The sequence below is a fragment of the Dipodomys merriami genome, unplaced genomic scaffold, assembly GCF_024711535.1.
Source record: "Dipodomys merriami isolate MVZ:Mamm:240054 unplaced genomic scaffold, mDipMer1.0.p SCAF_32, whole genome shotgun sequence".
Lineage (NCBI taxonomy): Eukaryota > Metazoa > Chordata > Mammalia > Rodentia > Heteromyidae > Dipodomys > Dipodomys merriami.
Genome location: NW_027204715.1, coordinates 9,417,453 through 9,433,536, shown reverse-complemented (window position 1 = coordinate 9,433,536; position 16,084 = coordinate 9,417,453). Strand labels below are relative to the sequence as shown.

The window sequence follows — 16,084 nt, the reverse complement described above, 5'->3', positions numbered from 1 at the left end:
CCATTGACTGTCACCTTCACCAGGGGACTTAGCTCGTGAGCTATTCATAGCTGTGCTCGTGAACATGGCATTTCAACCTTGTCCATCACTAGTAGCTGTGTCACCGTGGGGTCGGAACTATGGGTGTAGAGATGGTCTCCTCTCAGGACCCTACAGAGTGACCATCCGTTGACTGCATGAAAGCACACGAACAGATGAATGGAAGCCATGATACTCGTTGAGACAGAACTTCCACAGCTCAGCGCCCTGAGCAGGCTATTTGTAGGCTCTATCTGTTGCTCTCACCAAATGACCACTGGTCTGAATATGCATCTTCCTTCAGTACAACTGACTTCAGCTCTCATGGGCTGCCTTCCCCCTCACACAGCACTGCCGCAGATGCCCTGCTCGGCTTCTGAGCTTACCTCTGCAGCTTCTGATCTTACCTCTGCAGCTTCTGATCTTACCTCTGTAGCTTCTGTCTGGTTTTCACCGCAGCCTCTCCTTAAAGACATGAAACGTCCCTCCCCTCCTGTGCTTGCTAGGCCTCCCGCCTCCAGCTCCCCAGCCTGCTGTGCTCTCTGGAAATCACATCCATCCTAACTCCCACCCCTTCACATCACCCCCAGACCCACCATGGTTATGGCTGCTGGGGTCTCCCTCCTCCCCCTCCCCTCCTGCAACTGGTACATCTCAGTAGCCTGGCTCCTTAGGAAGCTGAGATCTGAATCCAGCAGAAAAGCTCGTAGGACTCGTCACCAATTAACCTTCAAAAAGCTGAACGTGAATCTGTGGCTTACGGTAGAGTACTACTCTAGCAAAAAAAAGCTACTAACCGTGTGCCTAGGCCCTGAGTTCAAGCCTCAGTACCAGTGTACACACACACACACACACACACACACACACCAATCTGTATGGAGCACTAAGGCTGGGGTTCAAGTATTCAAATACCTGTTACATTAATATATGTGTGTGTATAAACATTTAGCTTCACATCCATACACAAAGCATTCTCCAATTACATGGAAATGACATTGTAAATGTGCAACTGCAGGAGAGTGAATAAGCTGGTATTACCTAAAGGAGTCAATGGATTAAACAAAATGTAGAAGCACATGGTGAAAGGCATCCTCATGCCTTCAAAGGTGGTCCCCTTTTTCCTGTTAAAACTCACACACGGGAAGTGGCGCTGTGGCTCAAGTGGTAGAGCGCTAGCCTTGAGCTGAAGAGCTGAGGGACAGCGCCCAGGCCCAGAGTTCAAGCCCCACGACTGACAAAAAAAAAAAAAAGAAAAACAATAAAACCCACACATGTACCCCACACATCTGGAGAGGAACCTGGTGATTAGAGCCCTAAGTGTTAGCTGTGACTGTCTCTGGATGGAGGGATGAGGTTCCAGAGGCTTTTCTTATCCTTTGTCTATCACAAATAGATCTTGTAAGTGACTTTTAAGTTGTTAGGGTAAAAAGCATGTACGAAGTCCCTTTCTAAATGTCTCCACGTGTGTGTTCCTGACCCTCTGCAGCTTACAGTGACTTGGGCTACTACATCATCAATAAACTGCACCATGTGGACGAGTCCGTGGGGAGCAAAACGCGAAGGGCCTTCCTGTATCTCGCCGCCTTCCCATTCATGGATGCCATGGTAAGCACGGGGGCCATGGAGTTTTTGCTTTGAGAAACATACAGAGCAGAACATTGACCATGTTCACCATGTTTCCGTGTGCACTTCAGCCGCACAAAGAACAATCACTCTTTTGTGCACGATCTTCAGAGTCCTCCGCCACTTTGCAGAACTGAAGCTCTGTGTCCGTTAAGAGCAGTTCCCCGCCCCAGCCCCGATATCCGCCATACCCCCCAGCCCCACCCCGGTCTCCAGGAATTTGACTCCATTCTCCATTAGACGCCTCATACGAGTGAGCATGGGCCGTGTTTCGCGACTGGCTTATTTCATTTTATATCATAACCTTGTTTACTCTCTTCAGGTTGTAGCACATGCTAGAATTTCATTCCTTTTTTAATTTTTCTATGTATTTATTGTCTGTAAGTAGTTGTACCAGGAGTTGCCATTGAACAAAGCAGTTTATGGAGGCCACACCTTGAATGCCGCCCCTTTCAACATTCTCCCCATCCCTTCCTCACCACCTTTCCCTCCTGCTTCTTAATTTTGTAGGCTGTGCACTGAATTCTTGGTTGCATTAGGGCTCAGGAATGTTCCATTGCAAAGATGTAGTTAATACATTTTCAGTTCCCTTCATTTGCTGTTTACTTGTTTGTTTGTTTGTTGTAGTGCAGGGGAAGGAACCCCGGGCCTCATGCATGCTAAGCAGGTGCTCTCCTGCTGAGCTACACTCCTGACTCTTAACAGGAATCTTCAATATATGTATCAGTCTGCATAATTTTTTTTACCTTAAGTCTGCCTTAAGTCTCACGAGCAATAGACACGTAAGGCCTTTCAAAGCCTTAGAGAAATGAGGCAACGTAAAAACAACCTGTGCCCATCTCCTACCAGGTCATTGGAAGTATGGCCATTTGTCAGATGGTTGGCACAGCCTCCGTGATTCCCAGACAGCACGCAGCCAATCCACGGGTCAGCCCGGAACACTAAGCTCCAGGCTGACATGAAGGTTCAGGTTCTTAGTTGTTAGGACGCCACCTCGGCGGAAGGATCGAGTCACCTGGACACATGCGCTGCATTTTCTTACTTGTTGCAAGTTGTGTTTCTTTATTAGGTGCTGACAGAGATTCAAGGAAGGGAAAGGCAAGGGAGGGGCTGCAGTGTGTGAGTCAGCCTCTCCCGGCTCGCCTGGCTTACAGGGAGCCCACTGCTTCTAAGTTACTATATCAGAATACAGAGAATGCAGCCTTCTTCCCATCCTTAAAGAGTTACAGCCTACCCCCCTAGTTGGAGGCCAGAAGATCTGCCAAATGCCTGCCCTCCCCTCTGAACTGAAAGTGGGAAGCTAAATAGAGAATTATCATTACAGATAATAATGCTAGGGTCTCAGGATTGTTAGTGAAAGTGAGTTGCACCTTTAAATACCCTGTCTTCCCTTACCCTTCAGCGCTATTTTAATTGCCATCGGAGAGTTCCTAAGACAGTATAGGATTGAGTTTTGGACTTTGACATATCCAGTCCAGAAATCCAACATCCTAACTGCTCCAAAAGCCAACAAGACATTGCCACTCGAGAATTCCACACACACTCTAAAGTGTGAAGCTCTGTTTCAGGCCCCATTTTCTTTAAATATTATATAAAATTACCTCCAGGCTATGTGGTATACATGAAACATAAATGAATTTATGTTAGACATGGGTCCCAAATCCGAGGTATCTCATTTTAGATATACATAAATAAGTTCCCCAGGAATTCAGCAGCCAAAACAATCTCAAAGGTTTTGAACAAGGAATTCTCAACAGTAAAGTTCATTTGTATGACCCTACTCTTTTATTCCATGTTTTATCTATAAATTCTCCCAAAGGCCTTCATATAACAGTAAGAGACTGCTAATAAAAACCAAAATAATGAACATTTGCACAGAACAGACCATATCTCCCCTCTCCCACCTGTATACCATGCACACACACATGTGCACGCACGCGCACACACACACACACACACACACACACACACACACACACACACACAGAGCCTTCACATATTGGTTGGAGAGATAATGTCTCTAAGCTATGAGGCTTATTATCCAGATGGCTTCCAGACAGCAGAGGCAGCCCACAAGGTGCCATTCACAAATGTTATCTACAGTTTGCCCTTTGTTGAACATTTGGTACCAAGGGGACTCCGAGCAGTGAATGTAGCAGCTGGTATTAGAAAGCCTGACATGGACTTGGGGAATAGATAGTCCTTGTGTGACTGTGTTTAGTTCCAATGAAATGTTATTTCTGGGTCAAAGTCCACCTTAAAAGTAAGAAGGGGGGGCTGGGAAGGTGGCTCAGTGGTAGAGTGCTTGCCTTGCATGCATGAGGCCCTGGGTTCGATTCCTCAGCACCACATAAGCAAAAAGAAAAAAAAGCCGGAAGTGGCGCTATGGCTCAAGTGGTAGGGCGCAAGCCTTGAGCTGAAGAGCTGAGGGACAGTGCCCAGGCCCAGTGTTCAAGCCCCATGACCGGACAAAAAAAAAAAAAAAAGTAAGAAGGACGGAAACAGATCCCATCATGAACTTCTAGCCTACTACCCAGGGTTGGGGTTGCTGCCCCTGTCTCGACTCCCTTGTAAGGCACAGCATCAAGATCAGAATCGTCAAGACAAGGAAATAGCAGAACCCTAATCAGTCAGTGAGCTGCAGCAAGGGCCATGACCATGTTAGAGCCCTCAGTACACCACAACTCCTAGGAAAAGCCACTCTGGTGAAAGCGCTTCTTTCCTTCACTCTTGGTATTCATTCAGCTTCCTGATAGATATATACACCTAATGAGTCCATTCATCTGCATACAATTGGTACTAAATAAATACGTAATATTGTCATTCTCACTTAGAACTTCAATGTGGAGCATGCCACCTGACCACAGGAATTTTACCTAGTGGAAACTTACCATACCTATGCTGCTAGGACTTTGAGAGATATGGAAGATGTCTCAGGAATATTTAGTAAGTCCAGACATGGTGGTGCATACCTGTGGTCTCAGCTACTTGGAAGGTAGAGGCAGGGAGATTATGCTCTGGGACCAACACTAGATCCCATCTAAAATACTAACAACAAAAGGACTAGCATTGTGGCTCAAGTGGAAGCAAACCTGAGGCCCTGAGTTCAATCCCCAGTCCTGGGGGTAGTGGGGGAATCACAATGAGGAGAAACACTGCAATGCCCAGGGTGTACTCATAGTGATCGCTCTCCTACCTGGCAGGCTTGGACCCATGCTGGCATTCTCTTGAAACACAAATACAGTTTCCTGGTGGGATGTGCCTCAATCTCAGATGTCATAGCTCAGGTATGTATGGTCTGTGTGTCGGTCAGCTATACTCAGTGGCCTTGTGGTAAGTGAATGGCCAGCTGGATGTGACAGTGCTGACCGCTGTTCATTCATTCGTGCCCTGTACAGCTCCCCCTGCCTTCAGCTCATGGCAGATACGGACTGTCGTCAATGTTTGTAAACGACTGAGTAAAGGAAATGTCCTAGGATCAAAGCCTATACAGGGGTGCTAGGGCGAGGATTGTATGAATTTGAATTGACTGTCCCCTGGTTTTTGAGCCGTGTGTATGAGAACTGCCCCTTGTCTGTTTCGGGCTGGTCTAGAGCCTGTGGTTCTGTGGATCATGTCACTCTATTCTAGAAGGAGCCCTGGGAACTTTGCTTCAAACTTTGGTTTTCTTGTGAGCTCCACGAAGAGTGGTCGAATTCACGCCTCATTTCCCCACTGTGAAAGCTCCGGGAAGTTGGCTCCCCTGTCTAAAGTCAGCATCTTCACCTTCTGCAGGCCAGTTTGCAGAGCGGCTGGCAGGGGCCTGGCCTTCTGCTCTTCCTTCCTTCTTTCACCTAGGACACCACTTGAAAACTCCAGGGAGCATTTTAGATTGCATCCCTGTAATTTATCAATTAGAACAAGTTCCTAAAACAGGGGCTTGGGGGGACAATACAGAAGGGAAAGTTAGACTTCACCCTCTATCACAAATTCTAATCCACATTGTCCATTCCGTCTCCACCCATTCCCATCCATTTTCCCCTGTGCAACATCCTGCTCTTTTTTAATTATACTTTTATTATCCTTTCCTTTTTAATTAACTTTTTATTAACTTTCAAAGGTGTACAGAGGCATTACCATGCAACAACTCAGTTACTTAGTACGATGTATCTTGATGAACGTCATCCCTTTATCATTCTGTCATCCCCCTCAGCCCTCCCCCACCCTCCTTTCCTTAATTGTATGATATGCATTCATTATTGTGGCTGCATCCTTCCCTCCCTCCCTCTCACCTCCCCTTCTGCTCTTGATCTCCCCCCACATTCATTTCAAGTGTTAGTTTCCTGGTATTCATTTTGTTGGACTGTGAGTTCGTTTTCTAAGGAATTGCACCATTTGAATGTTCCCGTGCAAATACTATACTCAGTTAATGCATTTGCATACACTTGCACACAACACCATATCTGTTTTCTTGCACATTTATAGATTAGTTCTAGCCTCCACATATGAGAGAAAACATGCATTCTTTCTCTCTCTCTGGGCCTGACTTACTTCACTTAGCATCCTCATCTTTTACCCACTGCTTCAATAATCGACAGTTGAACTTAGATTTACTCCCTACGGAGCAAGAATTAAATTTCCAAATTAATTGTGCTTACTCCGTGGATCACTATTAAAAGTAATTTATATTAATTACCAAAAACACATATGTGAGTGCCTTAATATTAGCTAACATCATTCTTTGATTTATCTTCGTTAATTTTCTTGTAGCTTTATTAGAGTTTTGTCCCAATCTTCCTTTCAGAGAGACTAACTTCTTCTGAGAGTAACTAAGCTGCCTCATTCTCGCTAATCACTTCATTTGAAATGAAGGAAGCACGTCTCATTCTAACACCAGCATCAGCATGCCAGTGTTCATTTGTAGATGATTGTTGTTTTAGAAACAAAAAGAAGTCAGGCTCTGACTGCAATTTTAGCTGTTCAGGAGGCTGAGATCTGAAGATTGAGGCTCAATGCTAACACAGGCAAGAAAGCCTGTGAGACTCTCATCTCCAATTAATTACTTAAAAAACAGAAATGATAATCTGGATCAAAGTGGTAGAGCACTAGTCTTGAGCACTAGTGCCCAGGCCCTGAGTTCAAGCCCCAGAACCAGTACAAAAAGAAAAAGAAAAAAAAGGACAAAGAAAAGGAGTAGGCGATTGTCCTTAAGCATCCAAAAGCAGATGAAAAGCCATCTCCCTGAGGATTGCTTTGCCCCCAGGCCCACAGCCATTTTTCTCCCCAGCTTTCAGCTTGATCCTGGCCTTGCCTCTTGGAATAAACAGATCTGGGTAGTAGGAGCAAGCAAGGCTGGGTTCAGATGCCATCTGTCCTTGAGCTTATTTTAAACCTTGCTGTTTGAGTTCCTGCCACACTTCAGTTAGCGAATAAATTCCATTTGTCTTTGTAAGCCTACCTCCCCCACCTCAGCCTTTATTCTTCTCATTATCTGCAAGCATTTGTTAAGTTACCTAATTTGGCAATTTTATAAATAGATTTTCTACATAATACTTATTTGAGCTACCATCTTGCCATAAACAGTCATCACTGATAAAATGAAATTTATTAACAATGCCTTCATTTCAATGGCCAAACTCAGTTTTAAAAAGTCTTAATTGATTTCACACAGCAGGGCAGGAAAAAAAAAAAAAAAAAAAAAGCTCTTGCTTTGTTCAGACATGCAGTAGACAACAGGCAAGACGGTTCCAGCGCTGGTCAATGCTGCTGCTGCTTTTGCTTTGTTCCGTTGTCATCTGAGCTTTCTAGGCTTGCTCAGTGTTGAAGTGAGAATTGACAAGGCCATTGCATTGTCCCTTCCTGGGGCCTCCTGTTCCGTGGCCTCTCTCTTGCCATCTGCCCTGGTCTCCTCAGATGAACGGCTCCCTGCATTTTTAGGGGCTCCCTGCCTGTGGCCATTGCATCTCAGTCTTTGGCTAACCAACAGCCACAGGTGTCCCTTCTTGCCTGCCCCCGCAGTAGTAAATGCTTATGCAGAACCTACATGGAGGGACTCCTGGCCAAAGGGTACATAGAAATCCTCCTCCTCACCTCAGCTGACCTGAGACCGTTTCTGAGGCTCCTTCCCTCTCCACCACCCTCTTCCCAGCAGGTGACTTTGCTTCCCCAGGTCTTCAAACCTTGGTGTCATCTCCACCTTCCCTCACTAGAGGAGGACAGATGCCGCCTCTCTAATCCAGGACCACGAAGGCACGGGTTCCTTGGGTCCTGGTTTGACCTGCTTCCTCAGGAGCTTTACTGATCCATTCTTGATCATCTTTTGCCTTTTTGGACTGTTTCTGAGATCTCTGCAAACAGCAGCGAGAGGCACTCTCTGGGTCTCCGTGTTCCTCAGTAGAGGCCATTCTTTCTCTTTCGTCAGTCTCGGTAATACTTCATACAAGGGCAGTGTCTGTTCACGGCCTCCTTCTGTTCCCCGTGAAGGCTGGCTGCTCTGTGGTGAGTTCACATGGATAGTTCTTACTAACCACCTTGTGCCAGTCAGTAGAACTGCCCTGACGCAGCTTCTGCCTTCTCATTAGACAGTGCAGCAGCCCTTCCCTGTCAGTGGCTCCTCCCACTACCCCCGCGCTCTGTGTTCCTTCCATGGAGAGTCTAATTTGTGTGCGCTATGGCTTGGATACTGTTAGTCCCCCAACTGTCATGCACAGCAAAGTTACCCCTTAGTATGATAATGGAGGCCTAGCGAGAGGTCGTTAGTCCTTAAGTCATTGAGAGCACCTTCCATGGATTGTGGATCTCAGTTTCTCTGGATTTTTGTGATCTGTTCCCACTTCTTACACTCCCACCATTGCCCTCAGCCATAAAGTGACACCGCCAGTTCACCGCAGAGCCCCGACAAAGCCTGCCATGTGCTCTCTTGACTTTCAGCCTTCACACTGTGAGTCAAATACCCTTCCCCTTTCAGAACATTGAATTACACTGTCTTAGGCATATTGTTCTAACAATGAAACACAGACTAATGCAGTGCCCTAGGTTTATAGCCTCCATAACGTAGTTACAATCCCCTATTAAATATCTGTAGCCTCTCGTGCTCAGAGCTCTGGCAAGGCTATTCAAACATCTCAGGTCCTGAGTGGAAGGTCTTTCATATCAAGCATTCTGTTCAGTAAAGCAACTGCATTATCATCTGGTCTGAAACGTGGGCTCCATCCTGGAGGGGTCTCCCTTTATCCCCTTCTGTCACATCATCCGCCGCCATCATATTTGACCTGCCGGCTTGTCCATGAGTTTGGGAGTCATTAAGTTGTTTCCCTGGAGCATCCTTCTGAGTGGTCACCCTGCTTTTCGTCAGTGTGCCTCCACAGTCTTTTGCCTAAGTGGCTGCCAGGAGGCCTCTATGTAGAGGCTGGGCCATTCCACAATGTAGGGAGACGAATGCATTGAAATATTTGCTCGAGACACTGTGCCTTTCCAGAGAGATGGACACTTGAATATGACTTCATTCTCTCCTGACTCTGGAAGTTTCAACTTGTCCCACTGCATACGTTTATATTTTCATTTTAATTTTTACCGTAATTACTGGTGGTGCTTTGGACAGTATCTTTAGTGACTCCTGTCATAAACATTTAGGTCCCTTTGCTTGCACAGTGACGGGCCACTAGCTTTCCCTCAGGGGCGGGTAATGTGAGCGCCAGGGTTTCCAGCCTCTAGAGGGAAAAGCTCTACTATACATGGAGAAGGGTGGCTGGGAAGCCAGAATTTCTAGATATTTCTTTTTTTTTTTTTTTTTTTGTCGGTCGTGGGGCTTGAACTCTGGGCCTGAGCGCTGTCCCTCAGCTCTTCAGCTCAAGGCTAGCACTCTACCACTTGAGCTACAGCGCCACTTCTGGTTTTCTGGTGGTTTATTGGAGATAGGAGTCTCACAGTCTCTCCTGCCCGGGCTGGCTTTGAACCGCAATCCTCAGATCTCAGCCTCCTGAGTAGCTAGGATTACAGGTGTGAGCCACCAGCGCCCGGCTCTAGATATTTCCTAAGTGATCGTATTAACTCCATGTGCCCTTCCCTTCAATAAATCTTTGGACTGGGAAAAATTTGGGCTGGGAAGGTGGCTCAGTGGTAGAGTGCTTGCTTCGCACACATGAGGCCCTGGGATTGATTCACCACATAAGCTGGGAGTGGCGCTGTGGCTCAAGTGGGAGAGCGCTAGCCTTGAGCTGAAGAGCTGAGGGTCAGCGCCCAGGCCCAGAGTTCAAGCCCCATGACGGACAAAAAAAAAGAAAAGAAATCTTAATGGTGGATCTAGCAAGGTGATACATGTGTTCCCTCAGGGAACCTTAAACAGCTGCCCCCCAAATCCTGTCTGAACAAACTTGAGCTCGAGCCCATGTTTCAGTGCTCTGCTGCAACGGGGAGGTTCTGGCTGTGAACCACATTCTGGCTCAGGAGGGCGGGCTGGTCTCTGCGCTCCAGTTCCCCCCTCCCACTAACCAGTCACATCCTCCCCTTTCTCAGGTTGTTTTCGTAGCCATTTTACTTCACAGTCACCTGGAATGCCGCGAGCCCCTGCTCATCCCCATTCTCTCCCTGTACATGGGTGCGCTCGTGCGCTGCACCACCCTGTGCCTGGGCTACTACAGGAACATCCACGACATCATCCCCGACAGAAGTGGACCGGAGCTGGGGGTACGCCTTTGTATTAATGCATGTCAGCCATACAAATCCATGGGACTGACTTGTTAGTCTCATGCAGGTATATACCATGTGTGACCACAACCAGCTCAACCACAGTTTCTCCATGACTCGTTCAAGTAAGGCTGTATTCCAGTTCCATAGGAAATGAGAACATAACAATACAACTCAGTGATGTCATAACCAATGGCCAAGAGCGGGGTTGTGTCCTCAGGAAAACCACTGGAAAATGAAAGAACTCTAGAGACTGAACTGATCTTTTATTTTTTATTGTAAAGGTGATGTACAGAGGGGTTACAGTTACATAAGTAAGGTAACGAGTGCGTTTCTTTTTGAACAGTGTTACCCTCTCCCTCATTTTCTCCCACTGATCTGATCTTAGAGGCCACCATCCTCTCTCTGTTATGAATTACTCTATAATCAAGGACGTTTTCAGATCCACTGACTCTTTTGAATTTACTTTTTATTGATTTCCTGGCAAGGATCTAGGTTTTGCCTATACTTTCTGCACTGACTGATCCCAATCTTTGATTCATGTACCTGCTTCTTAAGGATCAAGCAGAACTTTCAGTGCAAGAGCGTGACAGAAAATTTTTTGTTCAGATATGGCCTGTGAGATGGGAAGGGGTCTCAGATATGTCCCAGGTGGCAGGTCAGACCCAGGGAGAAGCAACAACTAGACGTGACCTTCAGTGAGAACCTAAGAGCCCCCAAAACTGTGGGGACGAACGTGGTAACATGCTCCAAGAAGGAAGCCCCTTTGGAGGAGGGCAGAGTCTGGTTTGTGCCTTAAAAATTGAAGAAGATGCAGATGAGGAGGCATAACTTCTTACAAGTGGCCATTCTGTACATCCTAAGTATAAGCTATTTCTGATTTATGTAAATTTTTCCTACCTATAGGTAGATAATAGACATCACTGGGCTTCCTTCCATTTGGCTATAAAGCAGATGTGTGTGATTATAAATATGTCTGAATAAATCACCACCCTCTAGCCCATAACCTCCTCCCGGACCACACATTGCTTCCATTGTGTCAAAACAGTAATTACATTGACCACTTACCTGCATCTGAGGTCAAGCTATCAATAAACTCTACCTGGTTATTTCCACCACGAGGCTAACCACATCAAATTAGTCTTGACAGGAGCAATCCATCTCTCAACATCCCACCACCACGTAAGGGATATAAAAGTGGGCATAGGATGCTTTCACAAAGCAGTCTCTCCCTCTTAGAGAATCCAAACCAAAACTGCATCATGAAAGCCAGGCTCTACAGATGGGACACACTTTGGCTGCAGAGTGCTTAGACACAGCTTTTCTCTACCATGCTTTTATTTTGCCTGTGCTTCTCTGCACAGTTTATGTGGCTTCTGTGATAGCTTTGGAAGTAAGAATCTCTAGTCGATTTTCACAGGGCCATGATAATCACCTTTATCTACACTGACTGATTCCAACATAGATGATAATAATTTTGAAATTCTAAGAGTTACCCCCTACTGCCATGGCTTCTACCCAGTCACTGTGGTGACAGAAACAAAGACTCTGCTCTGGGCTCCACCTTGGCTAGAGACTGAATCCAATATGGAAAATAAGGTGGGGCTGATCGAGCTTCAATGTGAGCTTTGATTTCACTGTAGCCTCTCAGCTGTCTGAATTAATTTCTAATTTCTTTTTATTTTAATTCAACTTGGCATGCCTACAAGGCTTTTCCCTGTATGGCTGTTAAATATAGGGAATCAACTCCTGATTGGCATGGGAAAAAAAGGGGGCGGGGGCTTGGATTTGAGTTGTGTTTTCGTTTCTAGTGGATGGCAGGAGTTCCGTGAACTTTGATCTCCATTTCTTAATGCAGGGAGATGCAACGATAAGAAAGATGCTGAGCTTCTGGTGGCCTTTGGCTCTGATTCTCGCCACGCAGAGAATCAGCCGGCCTATCGTCAACCTCTTCGTCTCCCGGGACCTGGGTGGCAGCTCAGCGGCTACAGAGGTAGGGCACAGCTGGGGGGAGGCCACCACCTTGGGCAGGGAGGAGGATTCAGTCATCTTCAATTTATCTCAAGTGCTCAAAGAGTTCTGCAGTGTTGAATTATGTGACCCAACTACCTCATCCCATTCAGTGACTCTATGATTATGGAAAAATAGCATCTGCTTCATCCTCTCATTTACCCCCTGAGGAACTTCGGGGCCTGCCGTTCCTCCATGGTTTGGGTTTCTAAAGGGCCTCTTGACTCGCATGGTGGAGGACAACCGTAGACCGTGCCCTGTGGCAGTAGAAGTGTCCGTGCCCGCCCGCTGAGCAGAACCTCGCTCACCTGCTCACCACCGCCCTCCTGTGCCAGCACCCCACCGTCATCTGGACCTCAGACTCTTTGGCAATCTGCCTTCCTCCAAACGAGGGTCTCTTTTACTTACTCCCTCCCAGCTTCCCCCAAAAAACGTATCTGGAAACTGGCAACTACTCCAAAGAAAGAGTTGACTCATCCGTTCCCTCTTTAAGTTGGGTATGGACAAACAGAATGACTTCATTTCTTCCCACCTCCACTGCCTTCTGGAGAAATCGTTCCGTGTCTGGCCCTGGCCAGCCTCGCGGAGGCTGGCGGCTCCTCATTAGGGAGCGGAGGACTCGACCGCGCTGTCAGCAGCTCTCCAGCCCCGGGCGTCTGCCAGTTTCCAGGTCCTGGGACGAGCTCGGGTTGGCTGGGCAAGAGAAGCCTGTAAACCAAAAGCAGAATGCTTTCTCCGGCCTCCGTGTGTTTCTGGATTTTGTTTTCACCTCATAGATGCCATCTTGGATGGCTTCTATAACACAGTAGCCCTTTTTTGTTAGAATACTTGGTCATGAAGAATGGGACTTCCATCACCTCTCTATTGGACTTTCCGTCTTCCCCTCCAACAAACAAAGGGTCAGTTTTGTAGTAGAACCATTTTTAAATGGACAGTAATGCATAGAGGACAGCATGTGTCATAGAACCAGCAGTTGTGGGATGTCTACAGATGGGGCGGTATTTAGATACTTTTCACTGGCTCCCCATCAGCCTGTGAGATAAGCCTCATTTCTGTTCGGCTGGGGGACAGGGAAGCTCCCAGAGGGTTCGTGTCTTGCAGAGCAGAGAGGCGAGGAGGGGAAGGCTGGCAGCCAGGCACCCCGCAGCCACAATGCTTTCTTCTGTTCCTTCATGCCGCCCTGCCGTCTCTCCACATGCTAGAACTGGCCTGAGGTTCTCAGAATGCCGGACATTCAAGTCGATGAAGCCTGCCTATCTCTTCATTTGAGAGTGGAAGAACGTAGCTCAGATGTTCTCTTTTCATTTTTCTTCTATTCTTCCCCGTAGGAAACCCACCAAGAGCTCTTTGTCTGTGAATTCTTTATTATTTTCATGAAACTAAAATGTTTAATTGAGCCGCACTGCCGAGCAGTCTGAAATGAGTTGAAATGTAAAGAGAGTAGCACAGATCCACAAACGGTGCCCCTGCGGGAACGGAGGGGTGAGCTGAGATGCTCCCAAGAGAAGTGAGCCCCAGAACCTGCAGATGAGGTGCTCAGTGGGGCTGACCCTGGAGTCTGAAAAGGCTGGGCTCAATTCTTAGCCTCTCCATCCAGTGCTCTGTGACTCGCTGTATGTCACCTGCTCTCTCTTTCTAGACCATTCTGTGGCTGGCTAGGGAGAGGGACCTGCTGCTAGCCCTGTCTCAAGCCCTGCAGCTACTGAGAGACCTTGTGCTGGGACCCACACTAATGCTGTCCGCTCTTCTCCTTGCAGGCAGTGGCCATTCTGACAGCCACGTACCCCGTGGGTCACATGCCGTACGGCTGGCTGACAGAAATCCGGGCTGTCTATCCTGCTTTTGACAAGGTGAGACCCGCGTGGCTCGGTGTTGGAAACATGTTTTTTCAAATTGTCTTTTGCTCGACAGGGGTCTCAGAGGAACATGGTTGCTTCCGGGACTCACTTCTTTTTGTTGGAGGTGACTGGGGTATTTTCCTCTTTAAAAAAAAATAAATAACAGGGCAGTTTTTAGTTGATCTGTTGAGAGCTTTTCCACATGGGGGGCTTCTCTGATCATTTGAGGGTGTTCCTATGGAGAAATCATTTGTCTGCCAATGGGGAAATAAACCGTCGAGCAATGACTATGTAGGTGTTGTTTGTGTGGTTGGTTCTCTAGTGAAACTCGCCCTCATGGAGGTCGTAGCGCACCACGCAGGTGAAGCGGTAGGCACACAGCTGTCTTTCAAGGCGAGGGCCTGGAGGGAGGCGTGGGGCCTCTGTCCAGTTTGGCCTTGATACGGCAGACTTGTTCTGCCTGAAATCCTCAGCAGATGACGGCTGTGTGCCCTCCAGCTGCCCGCCTGGCCGCAGGGGCCACGTCACGTTGGTATCTATCTCGCGAGCATCCATAACTTTTTATTTTTACTCTAAAGCAAATAGCTACCAAGACATCCAGTCAGTGGTGGGCAGTGTTGGCAATGGGAAGATGGAAAAGAAGCAAATCGCCTGCCCTGGTGCCATTCCCAGCTGGGTCTCTGTCCCAGCGGGTGGTGCTGTTTTCTCTGCTCCCAGCAATAGTCCGCGAAGCCAGGAGAGGCAGCTTTGGGCCAGGGGTCCCCAGCGGGTCAGCTGCGGCGGCAGCACGGGCAGTCTGAGCTCGAATCTGGCCGGCACCGGTTCCCCTTCCTCCTGCTCCCCACCACACACCTCTCCCTGTGGCTTCTCAGAGGTGAAAGAGCCCTGGGCAGCCTCAGGCCACACACTCGCCAACGCCCCGACTACCCCCTGCCACTAGATGGGGGCTTCGGTGAGGGGTCAGCAGCTGTGGAATGGGTTTCCTGCCGGTCCTCTACCCTCCGTCCTCAAACCCTGAGCTCAAGGCAGCCCCCAAGTACCTCAGACCACAATGAGGTGCACCCAGTGATGGAACCTGGAGAAGCCAGCCGCTCTCCATCAGTTCCACAGGCACAGTCTCCCTGCTAGTGTGTTGCTCGTGTGAACACGCATGCACACGCCCCATGCCCTCTCCTCCATTCCTGTTCCTCCACACCACTCCCTTCCCCACTGTCTGTCCTTCCGGATTCCCATCACCCTTCTCTATGTCCCGGGCACATGCGCTTACCCACAGAGACTCAGACTTGTCTGCCTCCATACGGCAGGGACCCCAGCAGGCAGCCCAGCGTGGGCCGGGCCGGGCCGGACCGGGCTCTGCTCTGGCCTCTGGTGGGTGTGGACTTTGCCCTAGTCTCTCACTACCTGCAGCAGACATCTGATGCCACTGTAGCTTACAGCATCTCCTCAGATGGGTTTGAGGTCACTGCCCGCCCCAGTCCCCATAACTAGTCGGCCTGAGTCTCCCGCAGAACTGGTGAGCGGACTGTCTGTGCTCAGTGGGTCTAACACAGTCTGTGGGTAGAAGTCGCTGCTTTCATTTCAAGAAACGTGCAGATAGAGGTAGAGTCTAGAAAAGGGAGTCTTGCTACCTTGCACTTGGAGCTCTGGAGAATGAGATTATATAATGCCGCTGGAGGCCAGAGTGGGTGTACCCCTGGCCGGGAAAATCTTGTCTGAAATTGGCTTTGGCTACCTTGAACTAATAAGACTTAACAATGCTACAGTGTACGCCCTCGGTGAAACACCCAAAGAAAACATAGTCTTCACTTCATTACAGAGGTTAGAGCCATGACAAAACTTACTTAATGAGCATGCCCCTGCGTTGCCTGAATCCTGCTAAAGGCTCACCCATTGTTTCCACCCCATCCAGTGAGCGATGTGAAGCTATTAAT

General features: G+C 48.0%; 1 protein-coding gene across 1 annotated transcript in view; it reads left to right on the top strand.

Annotated features, from left to right (window-relative positions):
- The window catches only part of Ankh (ANKH inorganic pyrophosphate transport regulator), a 117,694-nt gene that overhangs the window by 80,975 nt on the left and 20,635 nt on the right, over positions 1-16,084 (top strand). Inside the window, exons 3-7 of the mRNA XM_070042206.1 lie at positions 1,505-1,623; positions 4,845-4,928; positions 10,135-10,305; positions 12,164-12,298; positions 14,073-14,165. Of these exons, the coding sequence (XP_069898307.1) occupies positions 1,505-1,623; positions 4,845-4,928; positions 10,135-10,305; positions 12,164-12,298; positions 14,073-14,165 (602 nt within the window). The remainder of the gene's footprint in view (positions 1-1,504; positions 1,624-4,844; positions 4,929-10,134; positions 10,306-12,163; positions 12,299-14,072; positions 14,166-16,084) is intronic.